The sequence below is a fragment of the Pipistrellus hanaki genome (assembly GCF_964339955.1).
Source record: "Pipistrellus hanaki genome assembly, chromosome: 2".
Taxonomy (NCBI): Eukaryota; Metazoa; Chordata; class Mammalia; order Chiroptera; family Vespertilionidae; genus Pipistrellus; species Pipistrellus hanaki.
Window position 1 is genome coordinate 171,444,486 of NC_140504.1, and position 24,691 is coordinate 171,469,176.

A 24,691-nucleotide genomic window follows, 5' to 3' on the forward strand; every position below is an offset into this window, starting at 1 on the left:
CTTCATCGTTCTTCCTCCCGCCCCCTAGCTCTGAGCCAGAGCCCAGCTTTTCCAGTCCTTCCTTGTGAGTATGGGGTCAGCCCTGGGATTCCTCCTGGGCTGACACCATAACAGGCCCCTAAGAGACCTCTGGATTTTAAGTTATAAATGTAATTTATGTTAACTTTAAAAATTCAAACATTATGGTAATCCCAACCTGGAAAGGGAGTTCTGTTTTCCTAAAATCATCTTCCCCAGAGGTGACCACTGTTAACAGTGCAGAAGTTCGTCCCCCAGGTTTTTGTGTGAGTGTTCGTATTGCATAGGTAATGTCTTTGAAATACAGCAATGGGTATTTTTTATTTTATTTTATTTTATTTATTTTTGTCATACTTCCCTATGAGAGCTTTCCTACTCGGCCAGAGGCATCCATTTTCCTCAGGGAGATTTAAAATAGAAGAGTGATGTGAAGAGGAATCAAGAACAATGCTTCGTTAGCTTTTGACTCCCAAAATAGGATCTCAAAGCCCATAGTAAGACAGTGGTCGTGAAAATTGGCTTTGGTGAATGACATATTGATTAGAATGCTTTGGGCTACAAGTAACATTAAGTCCAACAGACACTAAATATATTGCCCAGTTGGCGTGACTTAGTGGTTGAGCATTGACCTATGATCCAGGTGGTCTCAGTTCGGTTCTCATTCAGGGCACATGCCCAGGTTGAGGGCTTGATTCCCAGTGTGGGGCATGTAGAAAGCAACTGATCAATGATTCTCTCTCATCATTGATGTTTCTATCTCTTTCTCTCCCAAATCAATAAAAATTTATAAACAAACAAACGAATAAAACCCAATGAGGTATTGCCTTAAATAACTAGACTCCAAAGATAAGATAGGCTTCAGAGCTGGCTTAACCCAGGAACTTTGGACCATTTCTCTGAAGCCTTCTTGTATCTGGTGGTTTTGTCCATGGGTGTCCTTCCTCAGAACGCCAAATGTTTGGATCACACATTCACCACCATGACACTTAGGAAATGTCACAGTAGTGAGTGTGTAGGAAGGTAGAGCATGTCCCTTCTGGTGAATCCTCCTCCTCCTCCTCCTCCTCCTCTTCTTTCTTCTTCTTCTTCTTCTTCTTCTTCTTCTTCTTCTTCTTCTTCTTCTTCTTTTTAAAAAAATATATTTTATTGATTTTTTTACAGAGAGAAAGAGAGAGGGATAGGAAGTTAGAAACATCGATGAGAGAGAATCATCGATCAGCTGCCTCTTGCACACCCCCAACTGGGGATATGCCCGCAACCAAGTTACATGCCCTCGACCAGAATTGAACCTGGGACCTTTCAGTCTGCAAGCTGACACTCTATCTACTGAGCCAAACCGGTTTTGGCTGGCAAACCTTCTTAAGAGTAAGGAAATACCTTCCCCAGAAGTCCCCAGCAAGTCTCTTCTCCCATCTCAGCGAGGATCACACATCTGATCCTGTGGTCAGGGGTGTGCTCTGAGCTGGAGCTGAGACCTAGATTGCTGGACCATCACTGGGCAGGTGGGATGGGATTCCATGACACTAGTTAGAACTGTCCCTGAATCTGAAGTTGGGGTTCACTTCTCTTGAAGCACATGGGTGATAGGAGGGCAAGGTGGACTCCAGAGTGAAAACTGGGGTATTTTCAAGAGGAGGAACTGGGAAATAGAAGATGGGTAGAGAATCAAGACCATTCATCATAAAATCAAAGTCAATTTCTCTTTTGATATCTACAGAAGTTTCCTGTAGATATCAAGAGCAAACCTTGAAGGCCTGAACATGGAGTTTGACTCTAGGACACAGGAAGAGCAAACTTAGGGTGTGATATAAGGGAAATTCCTGCTCAGCTTGGGAGAAGGTAGAAGCACTTACACAGAAGAGTTGGAAAGACAGTTCTGGAAGAGGCAAGAGTGAGACAAAGAAGCTGCTTGAGGGGTCCAGGGCCCCACCTCTCTTTCTGAGCCCCAGCCTGGGGAAGGGTGGTGGACAGAGATGAGATTGTAGCAGCTGACGGACATCTTTACTCGCAGTGGAAAGCCCAGCTGGCGGCTTCCACTCACTTCCGGAACTCTAGCCTCTGGGATTGCTGTCTGGAGGGATGTTCGGCCCACGCCCATAGTAGAGTAGAAAGGGCGACAGGAGGTATGTGTTAGTTCCTCGGGTTGTCATAACAAATTAGCACAAACTTGGTAGTTTAAAACAACAGGAAGTTATTCTTTCACAGTTCAGAGGCCAGAAGTCTGAAACAGAGGTATTGACAGGGCTGTGCTCCCTGGAAGAGGCTAGGGGACAATCTGTCCCTCGCCTCTTCCAGCTTCTGCTGGCTGCCGGAATTTTTGTGGCGGCATCTCTCCAATCTCGCCTGACGTTGCACGTCCTTCTCAATTTCTGAGTCATCTCCCTTTCTCTGATACAGCTCCCTCTGACTCTCTCTAGAGGCACTCGTCATTGGATCGCAGGCCCACCTAGATAATCCAGGATGACCTCATCTTGAAACCCTGACTTAATTGTATCGTTTTGGAGGCCAACATTCAACCCACCACAGGAAGTTTAGGCAGAGAGGAGAGCAGCGATAGTGCCCCTAGTCATGCTTGTCACTGTGTGATGAGGAAGGGAAACCCCAATGCCCCAGCACCCCACAATGGGAGGACACAGAAGGCCACTGAGAACTCTGGTGGGTCATTTGCCAGTCAGGGCCCAGGACAGGGACACAGGACACTCCCACCCCCAGGTCCCACTCAGATCTTAGGGGTCAGGGTCAGCCCAGCAACTCTGGAGCTCCCGCCAGTCTTTGCCCAAGTCAGAATGGACCCCGGGCTTTGCCTGAGGCACAGGTAATGACAGCCAGGACAGAAACGGAGGCTCAGAACAATAGGATGAGTCTCGCTGACAACTGGGTGACCTGGGCCAGGGAGGGGCCTTTCCCTGATGCCTAGAGGACATCAAGCTCCCAGGTCTTATACCCTCACCACGGGAAGGAGATGTCCGGTGACGGGGAAATAGCTTGGGTAGGGAATTGAAGTTTGCAGTGACTAAATCCCCAAAGAGAACGTCACCTTTCTTTTCTTTTATTTTTTTTTTAAAAATATATATATTATTGATTTTTTACAGAGAGGAAGAGAGAGGGATAGAGAGTTAGAAACATCGATGAGAGAGAAACATCGATCAGCTGCCACCAGCACACCCCCTACTGGGGATGTGCCCACAACCAATGTATGTGCCCTTGACAGGAATTGAACCTGGGACCTTTCAGTCCGCAGACCGACGCTCTATCCACTGAGCTAAACCAGTTTCGGCGAGAATGTCACCTTTCATTGCAGTTTACTTTCCTCCATTTTTCCACAGCTAAGTTAGTAAACGAGAAGTCTCCTGTAAATGATAGACCTGCCAGGTATTATCTTTAATGGGCACATGCTATGCATATCACTCTGAAAATTGCTTTTTAAAAATGCCCCTTTATGAGGTACGATTGTGGAAATTGCACTTAATTACATTACAGACATATTCACTCCTATAACAGTATACTCCAAGCTACCTTACTTCTTTTTAAATCCACATACTACACTTTATTTAACCAGACCCCTACTGATGGACATTCAGGCAGTTTATCTAAATGGAATTAACAAGTGTATCAGTTGAGCCCATGGTCAGCAAACTGCAGCTCGCGAGCCACATGTGGCTCTTTGGCCCCTTGAGTGTGGCTCTTCCACAAAATACCATGGCCTGGGCGAGTCAATTTTGAAGAAGTGGTGTTAGAAGAAGTTTAAGTTTAAAAAATTTGGCTCTCAAAAGAAATTTCAGTCGTTGTGCTGTTGATATTTGGCTCTGTTGACTAATGAGTTTGCTGACCACTGAGTCAAGTAATATGCCAACAATGCCACTCACACAGAGGTTGTAAAAATGCAATGGTTTATTCCCTTCCTCCTAAATCTATATGGCTCTGATCCCACATTTCAGCAAACAAAATAAATGTCCTTTAGTGATCCCAGAACTGTTGGTCAGAAAAATGCACTGTGGTCTTTCCCGCTGTCCAGAGCACTCTGGGAAGTCAGGGAAGGGCAGCGTGCCAAGACACGGCCCTTCCAGTATGAGTAACATTCTGAACTCTTGAACACAGCTGGCAGCGTCTACTCTATTTCACATTAGTCAATGGTCACTTCTCAAAGAAGGGCAGCAGGGCATGGATCTTTGCCTCATTGCAACAGTCCAGTTGCAATGGCCCTTTGAAAAGAAACTCCCTGCATATCTCTGGGAAATGAAGGTGCGGAAGGGACTTGGCTGTGTTCTCACCTAGTGTTTTAATCAGAGCCCTTTAGACTACAAGTGACAGAAGCCCTGATGAAATGTAAGCAGAGCAGGACATGTATTGGCTCATGGAAATGAGAAGTCCCAGGATCTTCAGAGATGCTGTATCCAGGTGTTTCATTGATGCCTCTCCATCTCTCCATGTCTCAGCTAGGCTTGCCTGTTTGGGGCTTTTTTTTTTTTTTTCTTCTTTTTTTCTTCCTTGACAGATTTGGTCCATGGGATGTAAGATATCCACCAGCTGCTACAATCTTATCTTTATGGCTCACAATCTCCGAAGAAGAGGGAGTTTCCTGAGAGCTCCAGCAAAAGTCTCAGGGAAGACTCCTATTGGCTTGCCTTGGTCATGTGTTTATCCTTGTCAATCACTGTACCAGGGGAGGGGGACTTGGGAGTTCTGATTGGCCAGGCAGAGTTCTTGAGTCCCCCTGCTTGGGTATGTGGGGAGGCTGCCCCATCTGAGCCATATGGACAGGACAGGATTAGTGGGGGAAATGTAGCTTGCCAAAGAAAGGCTGAACGTGTCCAGGATGCTGGGCCTCTGTTAGGATTACACCTCTGTCTGTAGAGAATCTGCTTGTTATTTAGATACAGGATTGGACATGGCTGTACTCCAAACCGATAGCTATGCAGAGCAGTCAGACCCTGCTCAGACCTGTCTTAGGTTCCCACCTCCCCATCCCCCCTCAGGCCAAAACAATGTGGGGGTTGCCCAGCTAAGCTCACAGCCCTGGCCCAGCCTTTCCCTGACCCTTGTGTGAGCTCTGCAGGCAGGGAAACTAACACAGATTTTTCTGGTCGATGACAAGACCTCTGAAGAGCAACATAGTCTGAAATCAGGTGGCACGAGGTGAAATACACAGCATTCTGGGACACCCTCAGTTCAAGGTTCTTTGTTCAGGACTGGCCTCAGGGATTACCCTTGACTCCCCTGACTGTAGAAGAGAAATTGTTGACCCATTGCTTGTTTTGATTTCATTTTTCCTCTGCTGCTATTCTGATTCCACCCTTAGGATAGCCAAAGAGGCCTCTGGTTTCCCTTCCTGGTTGAAGTCAGGGGACCTCAGTTTCCCTCGGTGGCTGGGGCATGCCTGCCTATCCCAGGTGTTATGAGGCAAGTTAAGTGCTTTTCAAGGGAGTAGTCAGGTTGTGAGCCCCTTTGACCTCCTGGCCCAGATCCAAACATTCCTGAGGCCAAAGGTATCCCCGAGCAGGGCTGATACTGCCGGTCCAGCCCCAGATGCAGGAATAGGGCAGTGGGTGAGTCTTGGGTCAGAGCCAGGCCAGGCAGGGAAGGCTGGCATGGAGTGGGCACAGCCCAGGTTCAGGGTCCCCTGCAAAGCAGGAGGTAGGATCAGGAAGGCTCTGGACCACTTTGTGTCCACCTGAGCACGGGCTGGCCTCCTTAGCACCTGCTTGCTCTTCTCCGGGCTTCCACTGCCTCTTCTGTCAACTGGGGATCAGAGTAACTTCCTCCCAGGACTGAAGAAGATTGAAGATGCTTCCCTGGGGTGTGTAGCATTGTCAGCCCATTTCACAGCCCAGGAAGCTGAGGCTCAGAGAGGTTAAGGGGGTTCTCTAAGGATATGAGCCCAAGTCTGCCGACTCCGAAGCCTGTGCTCCTTCCATGAAGCTGCCCGCCTGGGGGAGACATGGTGTCATTACAGGGGCGTAAGAAAGGCCAACCCCAATGTCAAGCTATGTCTCTTCCAGGCCTTGGGTTTTCATTATTAGAACTTTATTCTCTAGGTTAGTAATACCCTCCTTTGAAAGTGTGTGGAGATGAGGGGCAAGATGTGCCACATGCAATGTTTCGTGTGCCAATGACTTCCTGGCAGAATTGGAGACTATGAGCCCTCCCAGGGCTGCTGAGACCACGTCATCCCCTTCTCACGTCACCCCCCTCTCAGCACCACACGGGCCCTGTGCTTTGATGAGTGGGAAACAGGCCCAGAAAAGGCCCCTGAGTTGCTCAGACTCACCTTTAGGGCCTTAACCCAGGCGGCCTCCCTGCTCGGCTTGGACGGACCCAGGGGGCTGAGCAGAAGAGGGCCAGTGGAGATCCCGGGGTTTTTCAGCCGAGGTCTGCCTGGGCCTCAGGCCCACATTGTCTGAGGCATACTTCTACAGAAGGGAGGGAGGCCTGGGTGCGGTCTTGGGCCCAGGGAGATAAACCCGCTGTGCTCACACCCACGCCCTCTCCCTACAGCAGGCAGTCCTGGGGATTGCCGACCTCCGCTGAGCTGTTTCTGATCCAGAGATAGAGGTCCCTTTGGCACGAGGCTCTCTGGGCTGCTGCCCCTGGGTCTTAGGTTGGAGCCCCTGAAACTGACCTGAACCAGGATTTGAGGACATGGAGTTTATGTGCGAGGCGAGTGTGCAGTGAGTGAGGAAGGGAGACTGATGAGGCAAGTTAATGAGCAGCAGGTGGGCAACTGGGGCTCCGGGAGGGCTGCAGAGCCAGCCTCAGAGCCGTCTCTCCACCCACCTGCTCTTCAGGATCAAGGGTCACTTCCAAGGGCAGGAAGGCAGTCTGAGCAGAGTCGCAGACACCTGCCAATGCCTGGGAATGTGGGCGGGGCTCATCAAGGAGAAAAGGAAGCTGGAGGAGAGAGCCTGGAGAAGGTTCTGGAATCAGGAGGGCTGGAGGTCCAGCTTTGGGGCTGACGCATCTTTTCCGAGGGTCAGTTTCTGCACCATTAAAACGAGAATAAAAATATCGCTTACCTCCCAGGTGTGTGGTGAGGATCAAACACGATAAGACTTGTAAATGGCCGGGGGTGGTGCTGGTACCGGTGGAGATTGACAAATAGTGGTTTCCCTTTCTCCCTGGGCAAGGGGCAGCTGACTCACCTAAACAAGGGGCACCCAGTGACCTGCTGTGTGTACCAAACATTGCTGCTCCCGGAGCCCTGGCCCCTCCTCTCCTCGTTATTCGCAACCTTGAGAACTCAATAGTGAGTGCTATCTAAGCCATGTGAGGCCAGGGTAGGCTCTGGGGACCCAGGAATGTCCTTGCCCTAGGAGTTCACAGTCTGGCCAGGAAGACAAACAAACATGTGCTGGGTGGTGACGTGGGCATGGGCTTTGACGGGTGGGTAGAAGTTCGTGGGTCAGGCCTAGGCAGGGAGGCCGTGCAGGCTGAGGGAGGAGCTGGCATGGAAGAGGAAGGGGAGCATAGAAGTTGTTCTGGGGCAGGAGGGAGTTGAGCTGAGAAAGGGGTGCGGATGTCAGTTTGTATTTTGAGCTTTCAGGTAAGATTGTCTGCTCTACTGATAAGGAAATGGAGGCTAAGCAGGGACATGTCTTGTCCAGCTGCGGTCAGGGCAGGGCTGGTCAGAGCTCCGTTTGATTCCTCCAACCCCCCAATCCCACTTGAGCCAGAAATGGGGGCCCCTGAGACCAGGACAGTGATCTCCCTGGGTGTGGGGTGGGGATGGAGCTCAGGGTTGGGCAGCCCTGGAAACTGAGGCAAGGGCTCTCTGCTCAGGCTCCTCCCTTTATGGCCCCTGCAAGCGTGCAGCCAGCACTTCTATCCCTGACCCTGGACAGCCTCCTGCCCTTGGGGATGGGAAATCCTCCACTTTGTGCTTTCTGTTTAAATTCCATATGAATAGTGCATCTATGATGTGTTTGTTCTGAAAATCAGTGAGGTTTGCAATGACATTAATCACTAAGGTGATTGCTCTGCCTGTAACTAAAGCAAGACGTCAGAGGTGATACTGTGACAACGTCCCTGTTTGTTCCAGCAGGGGGCGGGGAGGGAGGATATCAGTGTTTGAAGACCTCGAGGTGGCACATCAGGGGTGCAACTGCACATTGTGTGCACTCACATCTGCAGACCCACAGGAGTCGATCTCCCTACATAGCTACTCCCTCACACACGCAAGCACCTCTAGATCCACATGTGTGTGTGCACACCAATGCACACACTCCATCTATATTTCTGTAAGTTATGCACGTGTTCTTAAACTTACTTAGACACAAATACAGACACCTGCATGTATGTTCATGTCACCTTGCACTCGAATAACCTTAGAGGACTTGTATGCACAGCCTGCAGGCACACATGAATCCTCACGCATGCACACACCTATGCAGCCACAACCAGGCAAAGATTTACACACCCCGTGACACAACCACACCTGCACAAGAATATGCATATGTGTGAATTGCGCACGAAAACCTGTCATATGAGATACAAACCCGAATGCCTGCAGACATGCAGAAGGCTCCCCTGTTGCACAGAAAACACATTTTATACATAGTGTACCTTGTGTGCATGCACGCAGGCACGGTCTCCTATTAGCCAGGCGGGACTCAGAGTACTAAGCTCACCACTGGGCGTCAGCGTTACAGGGAGGGAGCCTCAGATGTCTGGCCCTGAGGGAAGATGGGCTTGCTCCCCTTTTCTATCTGCTCCTCCCCTGCCTCCAGTCTGCCACCTCTCAGGAGAAGCCCTCCTTCCACCCTTGATAGGCCACCATTTGCAAAGTGGCCTATCAATGCCACCTCTGTGGGTGCTGTCCTACACTATCTTACACTGACCAAGCAGGCAGTATTGCCCAATGCGCATGGCAAGTGGAGCAGATTCTGCACCTGCTTCCTGTGAGTGGTCTCCCCAGACTTTCAGCTGGAAACCTGGAGCCCTGTAGGGACAGCAGCCTGCCTGGGGCTACACAGCAAAGCCCGGGCAGAGGCAAGGTCCAAAAGGCCAGCTCCAGGCTCCTCCTCTTAAATGCCTACCAGGCTCAGGTGCTGTAAATCTCCCATCCCACGTGCTTTCCAATGGTGGTGCTGTCCCCGGAGGGCTCTACTCAAAGGCACACTTATTCGGGGAGGATTGGCCAGCTGAGGATGAGGCTGGCCAGCCCCTCCATCCTCAAATTCCCTGGGGGTGCCAACTGAGAGGCTGGGGGCTAATGCCAGCCCTGGAAAACTCTGGAGGCATCCTGTGTGCCAGCAGGGGAGGGGGGACCGGAGCCTCCAGGCCCCTCACCCTCATCAGCCCAGCGGCCTCAGGCCTGTCTCTTTTGCACATCAGATTCCATATGAAGAAATGGGTTCTCCATCAGAGCAGCCAGTGCTGGAGGGGAGGGGAGCAAAGGGCACTCAGATTGCAAACTGGAACCTCATTCTCGGCAGACTATTGAAAACCCGCATGCCCTTTGATCAGCAATTTCACATCTAAAAATCTGTTCTTTGTGCACAAAGGCATATAAACAAGGTGTTCACTGGCGCGCCTTTGTGAAAGCAATAGGTGGAGGGCATCCTAAAGGCATCGGCAGGTGAATGGGTAAGTAAGTAACCGTCTGTTCATGCCAGGGACCACCACGGGGCTGGTAAACGCAGACTGGGACGAATCCATTGGACTGGTCTGGGAAGATGTCTGTGAAGTGAGGAAAGCAAGTTGCAGAGTAGGGAGGCCTCTGTCTCCACTTGTTATTTTAAACACGGGTTAAACATTAGATATAAAACATATATCTGAATTTACAGAAAAGGGCAACATAACCCACTCGTATAGTACCTTGGAGGCGGGAAGGCGACTTAATTTTTATTCCAGATACTCCTTATATTTTCATTTTTTGTTTGTTTTGAGCCACAAGCTTTTGTGTGTTTATTGCCTTACTTTGTAGTTAAGAAAAAATGATTTCTTAACAAAACATTAAGAGTCCTCTTTAAAAAGCATTAAGATTGTCGTCTGTTTAGATGGAGGCCCTGAGGAGGCCGAGACCCACCCAAGGTCACAAGTGGCCTTGGCTGCAGCTATAGCTCTGACCTTGACCCCACCCGGGGATCCTTCCTCTGCCTCCCAGTGGTAGGACATTGGGGCCAGGAGAGGAGCCAGTGCTTACCAGGCGGGGATGGTGGAGAACCGGGCTCCGGGCTGTAGGCCACTGATGTTCGGCAGAGGGAGCAGGCCCACCCGGGTGTGGAGTGATGTCCCTATTCTGCGGAGAATCCCCTGTGTGCTGAGATAGTAATTTTTTATCGTTGAGTGTCCTGACACCTCTGTCTTAGCTTGGGGTCCTGCCTGGTCCACCCTGGCTCTGACACCTTCAGAAACACTGCTGAGAAATGCCACCGTTTGCTAAGTGGCCGATCGATGCCACCTCTGTGGGTGCTGTCCTACACTATCTTACACTGACCAAGCAGGCAGTATTGCCCAATGGCTAAAGCCATCATCTCTGGAGCTGGACGCCTGGGGCCAAGCCCCCAGCTGTCACTCACTAGATAAGTGACCTGGGAAGGGTTTGTAACCTCTCTGGACCTCAGTCTCTTTGTCCAGAGGATGATGGAAAAGCAGTGGGGGTGGGGGTGGGGATTGGAATGGGGGGTTGAGGACAATTATGTGATACCTTAATCAATAAAGAAATTAATAAAAAAATAAAAAAGAATAATAATAATAAAAAAATGCTTCTCCACATAGAGTCATTGAGGACTGAAATGAAGCGCTTAGGCCAAAAGCGGAAACAACGCAAATGCCCGTCAGTGGATAAACGGATAACCAATGTGATCTCCCCACCATGGAATAATGCTTAGTCATGGAAAGGAAGGAAGGACTGACACGCTACAACTCGGATGAACCTTGAGAGCCTTATGCCAAAGGAAAGAAAGGCCATGTGGTGTGTGATTCCATTCATAGGAAGTGTCCAGGTTAGGCAGATCCCTAGAGACAAAAAGTAGGTTAGTGATCCCCAGTGGCTGGGGGATATGGAGTGCGGGGAGTGACTGCTAAAGGGTGCAGCGTTTCTTTTGGGGGTGATGACAATGTTCTGGGATTAGATAGCGGTGGTGGCTGCATAACTTCGTGAATACACTCAAAACCACTAAGTTGTACACTTTAAAAGAGTGAATTTTATGGTGTGGGAATTATGTCTCTATAAAAAATGTAGCAAAAGGAATTAGGGATGAATATGGAAATGATTATCACCCAGCGCTATTTTATTGGTTGGAAATTGAACACACTTAAAAAAACATACGCTTGCTTCCTCAGATGCATTATAGTACAGCCTTATGATGATATGTTATATAGTCATGAATAAAATCTTGTCTCAGAAAACTTTTAAAAATTAAGTAAAATACTTAGGATGGTGCCTGACACAGGAAGTGCCACCAGTGAGGGTCCTCTCACCCCCCATGACGGATGAGGGCACTGAGGCCCCGAGCGGGAAGGTGACGCAGCCTAGGGAAGGGCGGAGTGTTGGCTTCTGGCCAGTCTGGCTCTGGCCACTTCCTATCTGTGGGACTCAGGTCCAGTCGGTCCCTGCACCACCCTGAGCCTCCCTTGTCCTCGGTGTCCACCTGTGGAGGGGAGTAGGGTCTGGAGCAGTCTCCGGAGTGTGCAATAGCTGGTGGTGCTGTTACCAGGTCTCTGGGGCCAAATGGGGGTGGGGTTGGGGGGATCCCGGGAGCAGAATCCCTTCCTCCAGCCCCACCTGCCTGGAGTAGTGAGTGAACCACTAGTCCTTGCGGGTGATCAAGGGCCAGTGGAGAGGGAGCCCCAGGGGAAACCTTGGGAAGAGGCAATTCAAAGCCCAGCAGAGGGGTGTGGCCTTCCCCCTGCAGGTCCTTACTCCATTAGGATCCCCTGCCCCCTTCTTAGTCTGCTCCTCTTAGGAAAGGCATCCCACCTTCCTGGGATCTCCATTTCCTCCGCTGAGCCAGTCCTGCAGGGTAGTTATGACAACTGCCTGGGTCCAGATGCCGGCCTCCCTGCCTGTGCATCTGGGCAGAGACAACGGGAAATAAAGGAGATTGTATGTTCCTGGGCAGGAAAGCTCTCCTCCCTGAGCCCCAGTTTCCTCATCAGCAAAATGGAGCCGCTAACAGTAGCCACCTCGGTGGTCCTTGTAACGATGCGGAGAGTGAATGCAACATGCTTTTAGCACTGAGCCTGGCACTCTGAGCCCTCGGGCCTGTTGGCTATCACTGTGACTATTACTGTGTCATCAGCTGTGGAGGGGTCGGGGACACGTGCATGCCTGGAGGCGAGGGGCTGGCCCCGGAGCCGGTTCCCAGCTCCCGCCTGCTGGCCCCTCACTCTCTTCAGCACCGAGTGATCGACAGGCCGGGCCGATGGCATCCTGGCAGGCCTGTCCTGGCAGCTGCTCCCACAAGGCGAGGCCCTTGAGCTTCAGAGAATTAATTAGGCCACATTCCTCTTCCAGGGCTCCTGGCGGGCCTGCACACGGCCCCCTTCCGAGCTGCTGAGGGCTCTTGGCTCAGGTCCCTGGCAGGCGAGGTGAGGCCCACACTGCTCTCCCAGGAGAGGGCCTGGGAGGGCCCTCCTGGGTTGGAAGCACTGGCTGGCTGTGGAGGGCACAGCCACAAGCTAGCAGCCCGAGGCCAGCTCCTGTCCTGGCTCTCCCCTGCTAACTCCCCTCATTGCCTCCCCATCACTCAAATTCAAATTCCAGGCATCAGATGCACTTCCCAGACTCATCCTTGCCCATTCCAATTCTGCCATGCTCTGGCCAGGCACAGGTCACACCCTTTCCCCAGCTATGATGCCCTTTCCCATACCCCAGCGTGTCAAACCCTACCCATTCCCAACCCTCCCTCCCTTCCAGCCCCCACCAACTGGGAGGGCAGCCCATAGCACACTCCATCTCCTGTCCCTTTATTTCCCGTTGTCTGTCTCACCTGGCAGCCTGAGGGCAGCAAGAGTGGTTGGATCCAAAGATGAGGAGCAGGGGTGGAGGGCACTTGGCAATCCCTCTGGAGACGTGGTCTGAAGCTGTCCTGGGGTGGCAGGTGCCCTGGATCTCCCTGCCTGCAGACCTTCCCCCACTCCAAGGCTCAGGCTTGATCTGGTGCCCAGGAGGGCACTGCCCATCCCCGCCAGCCCTCTCCTGCCTCCTCCCTGCCCTTCTTTTGCTCCCTGGGAAAGAGAACAGCTCTCTTCCCCACAGAGCCTTCACCCCTGCAGTTCCCTCTTCCTGGAAAACTCTCTGTCACGCTTCTCCTTCACGTGACTGGTGCCCTCGTGCTTGGCCTGGATGCCTCCTCCTTCAGGAAGCCAGCCTAGGTCCCCCACCCCGGGAGCTCTATCACTGGGTGGATGTGCTTTATCAGAGCAGCTACCAAGCTAGTCTGAGGTCTAACTCCACCTCAGGCACCTCCTAGCAGCGTAGCTCTGAGCAAGTTAACCTCTTGTTGGGTCTTTAAAGTGGGAATAAGAATGCTAGCACCTGTTGCATGATTGGTCGCTGTGAGGAGCCGAGGAATTCATATGCAGAGAGCATTTAGTGAGCGTTCCATACATGTTAGCTGTTACCTTCATCTTCATAGTTAATTTCACAGTGTTTTCCTCTTGACCTTCGAGGGCAGGGGCTGTGTCTTTCTTGCTCCCAAGACTCTCCAGAGAGGTCATTATTCATAATTGTTGAATGGACGGGTGGCCACATTTCAATGATTGATTGCCCTGATAGGCAAGTGACTTTTCTAAAGTGAAAAAATCCTGAACCTTGCCTAAGGTCCCACAGTGCCAGTATGCAGTGGGAGTTCAGTATGTGTCGACTGTGTGAACTGAGTCTGTCATATGTACGTATGTATATATGTAATAAATATTTAAATAAATAAAACTGAGGCTCCGCATATTTATTGGTTGAGTTCATGGATCACCACTGCAAATAACCACCGCCTTGTCTGTGCATCAGTTTCCTCATCTGTAAAGTGGGAATCACAAAGAGCCCGAGGGCAGCAAGAGCGGTGGTCCGAGAAAGACTCCTGGACAAAGGCTACTCCTATAGCCTCAAAGGATGAGTAAGGCCCGGCTGGCGTGGCTCAGTGGTTGAGCCTCAACCTATGAACCAGGAGGTCATGGTTTGACTCCCGGTCAGGGCACGTGACTAGGTTGCTGGCTCAATCCCGGGTGTGGGGAGTGCGGAAGCAACCGATCAACAGTTCTCTCTCATCACTGATGTTTCTCCCTCTCTTCTCCCTCTCCCTTCCGCTCTGAAATCAATAAAAATATTTTAAAGATGAGTAAGACTCAAGCAAATAGCAAGGAAATCAGGAAGGAACTCCAGACAGAAGGAATGGGAAGGGTGAAGGTATGGCAGGGGCTGACAAAGGAGGTTCGCACAGAGGACCCCATGTGGCTGGAGCATGGTGAGGGGGGACAGCAGGAGTGAAGCTGGAGGGGATCTGAGGACTTTCTCTTGTGGGCCATGGGAAGCCACCAAAGGTCTGAGAGAGAGAGAGAGAGAGAGAGAGAGAGAGAGAGAGAGAGAGAGAGAGATTAATTCCTTGGGGCTCTCTCCTGAGTGAGGTGTGGGGCAGAGGCAGCCAGGGAGGGCCAGGCCGGTCTGCAGCCGGGATATGTATCAGGCCTGGGAGCCCCGGATGTGGACCCAACTCGGCCTCAGCTCCCATCTGTGCACTTAACCCCAATAAATCTTGCTCATTCTGTGTCCCTCCGGCCTATCTTTGCCTGGTGTTCCACCAAAAGGAACACCAACTTGACTCAAAAGCCTTGATCAAACCCGTTACACACTTATGGGAAAGGCAGAAGAAAGCAGGAAAAGGGGAGACCTTGTCCCACAAAATCCAGACACGCTTCCTGAAATGTTGGCACCTTTCCTCCCAGGGTTCCATTCCACTTGGCAGCTGCTTCTCACAAATTTCTCTCCGCTTCTTCCAAGCTCCCCCTCTCCCTTCCTCCCCCCACATCCCCCTCCCCCCCCCCCCCCCCCACCTTCCAGGGCCTGACTGCCTGGATGTGGTCTAGAAGCAGGCACAGACTTTGGGTGCATGGGACCCTCGGCCCTGCAAACTCCTCACCCGGTGGAGAGAGGTAGGACCAAGGGAGCCAGAACGGGACCACCTGCTGTGCGGGCCCCAGAGGCCCCCTTGCCAGGGCACTGCGGTATCACCTCGCCTTTACCTGCTTCCTGGGCCTCTCTCCTCCCTTTAATCATCTCTGTTATTTAATCTGTGGGCCGCTGATCTATGAACTCTGGCCGGGGGCCACTGGTGCCTTTGCCAAGGGCATGAATGCCTGTTTCCCTGGGCCTCCGCCACACCCTCCACCAGGACCTTGTCATCCCTCTGCCAGGCTTCCATCGCACCTGCCACCTGGGCTTGTCCCACTCAGAGGCCCGCCTGGCCGTTGGCGGTTATGTTGGGCTCCCAATGGGGGCAGGTGATTTTGAATGGGCTGCCAGGGAGCGAAGTTCCCGGGCATCAGGCTCTTCTGAGAGTTGAGAGCTGTGCTCTGGTCCTGGGCTGTGGTAGGAAGTGTCTGGGCTGAGCCTCAGTACACCACCCTCACCACCCAGGATGCACCATGGACCCCTTAAGGTTGCCTCCTGTCTCCGCATTCACTCCTGCCCTGCGTGACCCTCTGGTGGCATATTGCCAAAGGCCCTCGCCGACCAGGTCTGTGCTCACAGGCCTTTGGTGGCTTCCCATGGCCCACAAGAGACCATGACCTTTGTCATCCCCTGCCATACCTTCACCCTTCCTGTTCCCTCTGTCCAGAGTTCTTTCCTGATTTCCTTGCTATTTACTTGAGTCTTACTCATCTTTAAAAAAAAATATTTTTATTGATTTCAGAGCGGAAGGGAGAGGGAGGAGAGAGGGAGAAACATCAACAATGAGAGAGAACTGTTGATTGGTTGCTTCCTGCGCTCCCCACACGTGCAACCCAGACACGTGACCTGACCGGGAATCAAACCATGACTTTCTGGTTCATAGGTCGAGGCTCAACCACTGAGCCACGCCAGCCTGGCCTTACTCATCTTTGGAGGCTACTCCTATTGCCTATCACGTGCCTGGACAGCCATTTGCTGCTTTGACATCCAGGATTCCAGGACCTACGTTCCCCTCAGACCAGTAACCAACCCCGAGCCAGCTTTGCCCAAGAGCAGGCTTGGAAGGAGCCAAGACTCAGCAAGTGATTTTAGTAAGGTTGTGACCTTACTCAAAAGGTCACACAGCAAGTGAGTGGTGGCATCAGGATTTGAACTGAGTCTATCATACAAACGTACGTATGTATTTAATAAATGTTTATTGATTGAACTCATGAATCACTACTGCATATAACCTTGAACAAGTCTCTCTCAGAGCCTCAGTTTTATTTTATTTACAACCACTGAGGCTATGGGGGTAGCCTTTGTCCAGGAGTCTTTCTCCGACCACTGCTCTTGCCCCCAACCAGCCCCAGGCTCTCTCCTCTCAGGTCTGCCCCACAGCAGGCCTGCTGTGAGCCCAGCACTGGAACTTAACTGCTTAGTATTCATACCAGTCCTGCAAGGTAGGGACTATTGTTTGCCATTTTACACTCTTAAAAACAAAATAAGCCCTAACTGGTTTGGCGCAGTGGATAGAGAGTCGGCTTGCGGACTAACGGGTCCCAGGTTCGATTCCGGTCAAGGCCATGTACCTTGGTTTCGGGCACATCCCCAGTAGGGGGTGTGCAGGAGGCAGCTGATCGATGTTTCTCTCTCATCAATGTTTCTAACTCTCTAACCCTCTCTCTTCCTCTCTGTAAAAAAGTCAATAAAATATTTAAAAAAATAAAATAAAACTGAGGCTCCAAAGGAGACAAAGATGACAAGGTTATACACAGTAGTGAACCATGAATTCAATCAATAAATATTTATTAAATACACACATATGTATGTGTGATAGTTCAAATCCTGATGCCACCACTTACTTACTGTGTGACCTTCGGCAAGTCAGTTGCCTCCTCTGTGCATCAGTTTCCTCACCTGTAAAGTGGGAATCACAAAGTACCGGTGTCATAGGGTTGTTGTGAGGATGAAACGAGTTACTCCGGGTGAAGGGCCAGTATGCAGTAGGAGCTCAGTGTGTGTCAACATGTTGTTCTCCCAGGAGTGGGTCGGGGATGGCTTCGTGCACAAGGCAGGGTTAACAGTGTCTAGATTATTGTTTTTCAGTTGCTGGCTCAGCTCACAAGTGGCCACTTCTAGCAGAGGCCAGTCAGGAGGAAAGGGACAGCCTGCTCACGAGGGGATTTGGCAGAGATGGAGGCTGGGGGTCTAGGCAGCTGTGAGCAGGGGCGGCCCAGTGGCTGGCTGTCCCTGGGACTCCGGTGGGCTGCTTCTCTGGCTCACCCAGTCCTAGAGCTCTGGGCTTCTTCAGCCAGAGCAGTGTTGAGCCACGTCTACTGGGACTCCACGCAAGGCCTAAGTTGAAGGCTGTGGCTCTACCTTAGCACCGGTCACTGCCCACAAGGATGCACACAGCTGTGGAATCCATCATGCAGCTCTCCCTGGAGAGACGTGCCCTAGGCCTTCCAGCAGGCCTTGGCGGCACAGGAGGCTGGAGCACAAGGGAGTCTTGGCTCCTTCCAAGCCTGCTCTTGGGCAAAGCTGTCTCATGGTTGGTTACCGGTCTGAGGGGAACGTAGGTCCTGGAATCCTGGATGTCAAAGCTACCAATGGCTGTCCAGGCACGTGATAGGCAAAAGCCCAGAGAGGGTGGGCTAGCAGCCAGAGATGCCCAGCAAGGGCACAAGGAGTGAAACCCAGGGCTCTGGTCACCTCCTCCCCCTTCCTGTGTCCCCCAACTTCCAAGCAGCCCCTTCCCAAGAGGTGCCTGCCACCCCTGCCTCAGCCAAGATGAAATGCCAGAGTACAGTCTGGCCGGCGTGGCTTAGTGGCTGAGCATCGACCTGTGAACCAGGAGGTCACCATTCAATTCCCAGTCAAGGCACATGCCTGTGTTTTGGGTTCGATCCCCAGCAGAGGACGCGCAAGAAGCAGCCAATCACTGATTCTCTCTCATCATTGATGTTTTCTCTCTCTCTCTCTCTCTCTTCCTTCCTCTCTGAAATCAATAACAACATATTTTTAAAAAGCAATACCAGAATACATTTCACCGTTTATTACAAATACAAGTTTATAGGCAAACGACTGAAAGTCTAAAAAAAATACATTACAATAAATAATGGGAATTCTCCAAGTTCTTAGAGCAAATAAGTTATATACAGACAGGTGAAGCAGAACAGGCCCTTCTCACCAGGAGTGTCCCGAGGGTCTGAGGGTACAGGACCGAGGGAGGGGGAGCTGGAGGGGACAGATGAAGGCGGGGGTGGAGGGGAGGACACCAGCCATCGGGCCGGCTTCGGTGTGCGCGTCCATCACTGTGCGTCGCTCCCGGCATGTAGCCAACAGACAGGACACCTCTCAGGACGTGGCCTCCCGGGCAGTCCTTTTCAGCAGGGAGGTGGGACCAGAGCCGGAGCGGGAGGCTGCGCTGCAGCCTGGAGCTGAAGGCGTTGCGGGGCAGTGTGAGGGCTCGGAGCTGCCTTGAGGGGGCTCCCTCACGAGGGCGAGGAGGCCACAGCGTGTGCCCATCCAGCAGGCGGGCTTCCTGGTCCAGGAAGCAGGTGGAGTCTCTCCTGTCCTGGGCTGCCCTTCTCCTCCCCTCTCCGCACGGGCTTCCTTCCCAGAGTCTCTCCAGCGCCCAGCACTATCTCTTCTGCCGCCTGGCGTGTGTAGGCCTGGTCTCCCTCGTTGCCTCCCGCTGCCGCCTAGCAAAGCGGATCTTGGCAGAAGAAATGTCCCTGGAATGAGAGGGGTCAAGTTAGCATCACAGGAGATAGTTACCGCCCAGGAATTCCCTGTGAGAGGCAACAGTAGTAGGGACTATACTCTTTATTTTTATTTTTTTTTTAAATATATTTTATTGATTTTTTACAGAGAGGAAGAGAGAGGGATAGAGAACTAGAAACATCGATGAGAGAGAATCATTGATCAGCTGCCTCCTGCACACCCCCTACTGGGGATGTGCCCGCAACCAAGGGACATGCCCTTGACCGGAATCGAACCTGGGACCTTTCAGACCGCAGGTCGATGCTCTATTCACTGAGCCAAACCGGTTTCGGCAGGGACTACTTTCTTTAATCATGGCTGCCCTGGGTCAGAAGGTGGCTGCTGACCCTGAACACAAGGTCTAGAAGCTTCTTGCCCTCAGGGGCTTGGACGAAGCTGATGTTCCCCAGCCGGACAGCCAAGAAGAGCCCAGCGTCTCTTTCCCAGGATCTGCCTTCCTACTTCCACACCTTCCCGCCCAGCTGCTCACCACAACACCACCCACTACAGTTTTCATGTTCCAGACAAACCGGGTCCTAGCTGCCCCTTGAACCTGGCTGAGCCCCTTGCATGGACTTGTGTCATTAGGCCTTGTCCTGGCTCAAAGCATTGGAGCCTGGAAGCTAGGAGGCTGGCTTCAGTTCCAGCTGTGTGAACGTGGGCAAGTGTCTCCACCTCTCTGAGCCCCTTTCTGGGCCTGTGAGATAGAAACAGCCCTGACCTGTTGTCAGGAGGAGTACAGGTTGGCTAAGCAAGCTCTCTGCCCACTTTGAAGGGCCATGTCTTGTTTTGATTTTTGCACCCTAAGACAGTTCCTAAGTATATGCTGGGTCCTATCCATCTCACCACCTGGCCTTTTCTCCTATGTTTCTGCCTGCCCACCAAGACCGGAACCCGAGGCCACGCTGGGCCCAGCACTGGCTGGCCCCGAGGAGCCATCTTTCCAGAGGTAGAATGGCTAACACCCTCAGGGCTCCCGCTGGGGGCAGGTGCTTCCTTATGTCAAATCATCTGACCCCAACCCCATGAGAGAGGTAGCCCCTGTTGCAAAGCGGGAACTTAAAGCACAGGCAAGTGACAAACCCAAGGTCACAAAGCTCGATTGTCGCAGGGCTTGCGTTCAAATCAGGCAGTCCTGGCTCAGAAGCTGCCCCGTCGCCACTCTGCTGCACGGCCGACAGGGGGCTTTGTTCTCAAGTCAGTTTGGCTGGTCAAACATTCATGGGCAGCTCTGGGAGCAGACTCTGAGCTGAGCCATGCTGAGGCCACCACAGGTGGGATCCAGTCTGGGACGGGGGAAGGAGCAGGCTGGGTGGTGGGCCCCTCTGGACCCCAGCATATGGGAGATGCTCAATTAAGACACAGCCTGAACACTTCCAGAGTCCAGGCTCTAAAAGGCAACTCCCAGGCATAGCAGTTAAAAGCACAGGCTCTGGAGTCAGCCTGAGGCCAGACTGCTGTGTGACCTTGGGAAAGTATCTTCACCTCTCTGAGCCCCAGATCTCTTAACTGTCCAATGAGGACGCAGCCCTGCCTCTTATAGAGAACAAGAGAAACGTGAGGAAATGTGCCGGGCATACAGGAGGCACTGGGTCAGCTCAGTGGCCTTTACCTCAGCCGCTGGAGGAGCTCTCCTGCAGTGGTCCATGTCTTGCCAGCCTGGGACACGTCTGCAGGGGACCCAAGGCCTGGGTTTGCCGCGGCTTCAGGCCTGAAGGAACAGCATGAGAGCCCAAGTGAGGGGCTATCCAGGGCCCCAAGCCGGCTGGCTGCGGGCCTAGCCTGGCCCCACCCTATCCCCACCTGCCCTCAGGAGCAGATCCATTTCCACCCCGTGCACCTGGCACCCTTCCTCCCCAGGCGGGGTGGGGAAAGCTGAGCCACGGGGAATGTGTTCCTAGCTTCAGAGAGGAGCAGCGGGGTGACCGGCCTTCTCAGAATCCGGCCACCTACAGCTGAGCGGGGCCCTTTTCGGGAGAAACCAAGGCAGGGCAGAGCGACAGCTTGAGTCTCAGGGGAGGAGGAGTTTTCTTATAAACCACCGTGGGCATGGAGGCTGGGACTGCGAGGCCAATTCCTGCTTTCCCCAAACGCTCTCAGTGGAGGAGGGGAAGAACGAAGCTACCCACCCTTTTACAGATGGGGAAACTGAGGCCCAAAGAGCTAAGGGATTTGCAAAGCCTCCCAGTGACTTGGTGATGACCCTGAGACGGTGACATGGCCTCCCAATTCCAGATGGTACTCCTCCACTGAGAAAGCTCCGAGTCCCCCGAGCGTCAGGCCTGACTCCAAAGCCCAACGCTCCCTCTGACCGGCCGTGTGGACTGACAGGACCAGCCTCTGAGGCCTCCGCTGTTACCTGGGAGAATCCCCCTGCCCGGGAGTGAACATGGCACTCTGGAAGCCCCCAGAAATGGGCAGTGGGAGGGACTCCGGGGTGTCTGGTCCCCTGTGGGAAGGGACACTATCATGGGCCCAGGGCAGCCTGCTCCTCTCCCCCCTCCCCCCATTTGCTCCTCTGCTCTCTCGCTGGTCTCCCAGACACCTTGCTGTCCTAGGGCAGGTCTGGGCTGGCAACTGCCCCTGACCCCTGCAGCTGGGTGCCCACTCACCAGGGCCTTCGATGGCAGAAGGTGGCACAGGCAGGGTCTCTGGCACTGGAGCATTCACAGCGCCCTGGCAGAGAGCGGCGCCGGCGTTTTGGCGGGTTTCCCAGGCCGTAAGGAACTGTCTGTCTGTGGGCAGGCAGCCAGTAAGGTAGTGATGTAGAGGGAAAGAGGGAGAGAGGGAGGGAGAGGAAGAGAGGGAGGATTAGATAAATCACTACCATTGACAAGCAGGGGGACCGTCTTCCCTGTTCTCTGGGATGGCCACGCTGGCAGCAAAAGGTGACCAGCCGCTAACCTCAAGAAGTCCCACCACAGGCTCCCGCCTGGGTGCCAGGGAGCCCTGACAAGACCCAAGACCCAACACCCTACACACTTCCCTTCTCTGGGACTCTGCCTCCCCCCAGGAGTCCTCCCAGGCCCTCTCGCCCAGACAGGAACGTGAGCTGATGGAACCAGGCTGTCCCTTATTCTCAAAGGGGCCCACCGCTCGCCCCCAGAGGAGGGAAGGAAATACCATCTCATAAGTAAACACGCAGGCTCACAGCCAAGCGGCCCCCAGCTGGTCCCCACTTGCCTAGAGAAGTGACGTGTATGTCTTAGAGTTTTGACTTAAAAGTGGTGCAAGTGTGTGTGTGTGTGTGTGTGTGTGTGTGTGTGCGTGTGTGTCTATGTGCATGCCCATGTGTGTGAGATCCAATGGGGTTGATTTCAGAGCAGAGTCTAGCCGAGGTGGTCGAGGCAGGGCAGGGGCCCTGAGGCCGGTTGGACCAGCACCTTCGGGCGCCGGAGCTAATTTCAGCTGGTGTCTGAGACTGTAAGGACTCCAGGTAGACCCGGCAGGCAGGGACTGGCAGGGTTCCCACCCTGAGCGAGTGTTTGGATGTGGATTAGCTCCACACGCTTACGTGCCGGGCTTCTCTTGTCTTTTGCAATTTGGGGAAGGGAAAAAAACAACCAATGCACACAGAAACTTCAATGTGAAGTATGCAGTGGCCCGGAGGCAGTGCGGGTGCAGACAGAGCAGACAGCACGGGCCCCCACCCTGGCTCCACCAGGTGACAAAGGGCAGGTTTCTCATCTGTCATTTGGGGACAACAGCGGTGCCTGCCTCAGGGAAGGATTGGAAGGAGTGTGTGTGTGTGTGTGTGTGTGTGGGGGGGGGGGGGGGCATTCATGAGATGATCATGCACGAGCCCTGCTTGGCACAGGGCCCGGCACAGTCCAGACATGGGCGCTGTCATTAATTGTATTATTATTCTTGGAAGATCCTGCCGAGGCAGCATGGCCGAGTGGGTGTGAGTGAGCTCTGGCCTCCACCGGACCTCGGATGGTGCTTCCACCTGCCACTTTGTCCTTCCTGTGTGAGCTTGCAGACGGCACCTAACCTCTCTGAGCCTCAGTACCCTGATCTGGAGAAGGAAGCCAGCCCTTCCTTGCTGGGTGTCCTGAGAACTCTCCTGAGACATCCCTCTGTATTGCTCGGGCAGCCGCTCCATGGGAGTGAGACAATAACTGCTAATGATTGACATTGGCCCAGGGCTCCCTTCTGGAGGCCAGGGAGAGCCGTGTTGTGCCCATTTCCCAGCGTGCCAGCGGCCCCCATCCCCCGCTCCTAGCAGCCCACCCGGATCCCCACGGTAGCTCACCCGGGAGTGTTCACCCAGATGATGTCCAGGTGGCAGAAGTAGACGCACTCCTTGTCGAGCCAGGAGCTGCAGGAGCAACGCCGAGGCCGCAGGTGGGCGCCTCGGGCATGGCGCGGGTGCACCGGCTGCTCCTGGGTGGCAGCGGCCTGGCCCTTGCCTGCACGCACAGAAGGGAGAGAGAGGTGGGTCAGGACGCCTGGCACAGCTGGAATAGGGGGACCTGCCAGGCTCCTCCTCCTGCATAATCGAGGAAGTTGGCGCTCTCACTGCTCAGGAGCTCCAGCCCAGCCCGGGAAGCCTCAGCAGCCGCCCTGTGCCCTCCCTGTGCCGCAGCACCTCTGCACTGGCAGAGCCCCCGCCTGCTGGCCCTGCCGCGGCTGCCGGCTCCCGCCCTGTGTGCCCCAGCTGGCTGGTGGGGCACACAGTCCCCAAGGGGAGACACGGCTGAACAGACCCGGGGCTGCTGCAGCAGGCGAGGCCGGATGGCTCACCTTCGTGCAGGGCCACGAGCAGGGCCAGAGCGACGGAGCACCAGGCAGTGGGCATGGCAACCATAGCAGCGGAGCGCAGGCTGGACTGGAGCAGGGAGCAGGGAGTGCGCCTGTTGCCTGCGTCCTGCTGCCAAGCGGAGCCAAGCCGATAGCTCATTGCCTCCGTGCCCTGGCTGCTTATAACTGCTAGGCACTTCCCCACTTCCCCGCCCCTGCGGTCCAGCCCTGCCACTGCACCAGCGGCGGCGGGCGGGTGGAGGGCCCAGAGCCAGGGACAACGCCTCCTCCTGGGGCGGCAGGCCCTGCCCAACCTTCACGGTGGGGGGGGGGGGGGGGCGGACAGGGGAGGGCGGAGGCGGGAGGGAAGGCCCAGCTCCTCCCTCTGAGCTTGGAGTGCGGAGGCTCCCCTGCAACCCCCAGGGACTCCTCCCAGTCCCCAGAACTTCCTCAAATCCACCCCCCAAGTGCCCCAGAGCCCCTCCCCCACTCTCCCGGCGGCTGCTCCCAGGTCTTGCCCCAGCTAAGTGTTTGAAAGGGGAGCAAGAGAAAAACCTGCCCTCTCCTCGGAGAGACCCTGCTGTCCTGCCTGCCTGCTGCCAGCCGAGCTGAGGGTGCCCCTTCTGTGGTGCAGGAGGTGAAGGCCTGCTTATGGCTGTGTGGCCCTGGGCAAGTCAGAGCCCTCTCTGGGCCTGCTTCCCTCGGTGAAGGACACAGCCTACCTCTGACCTCTGACCTCTGACCTCTGACCAGCCTAGAGCTGCCTCATCGCTCCCTCATTCAGCAAGCGCTCCTTTCCCCTCCTCCCACCCCAGGGCCCAGGACAGGAATCTTGGTCCCTCCCAGAACCTTTTCAGCTGTGCAGCCATGGCTAAGGATACCCATCCTGCACCTCAGTTTCCTTGTTTGCAAAACAAAGCTGAAATGGGGGAATCTCGATGTGTTGGCTCATGGGCTCCATGGAGACTAAGGGGGGCTTCAGAGTCCTTTCCAGGAAGATGCTCTGGGGTCCCACACAAAGCGCCCCTCAAAAGGTCTTTGTGGCTCTCAGTGGCTACTTTCTGCAAATAAAGGCCA

The 24,691-nt window shown here is 53.7% G+C and overlaps 1 protein-coding gene across 1 annotated transcript; it reads right to left on the minus strand.

The window, feature by feature from the left end:
• Positions 1-18,148: 18,148 nt before the first annotated feature.
• Positions 18,149-23,681, minus strand: EDN2 (endothelin 2; the record flags this gene model as incomplete). Its single annotated transcript, XM_084871350.1, has 5 exons — positions 18,149-18,843; positions 20,484-20,582; positions 21,484-21,606; positions 23,127-23,283; positions 23,618-23,681. The coding sequence occupies 5 exons, from the start codon at positions 23,679-23,681 to the stop codon at positions 18,750-18,752; spliced, it is 537 nt and encodes a 178-aa protein (XP_084727476.1). The 3' UTR covers positions 18,149-18,749.
• Positions 23,682-24,691: the final 1,010 nt, after the last annotated feature.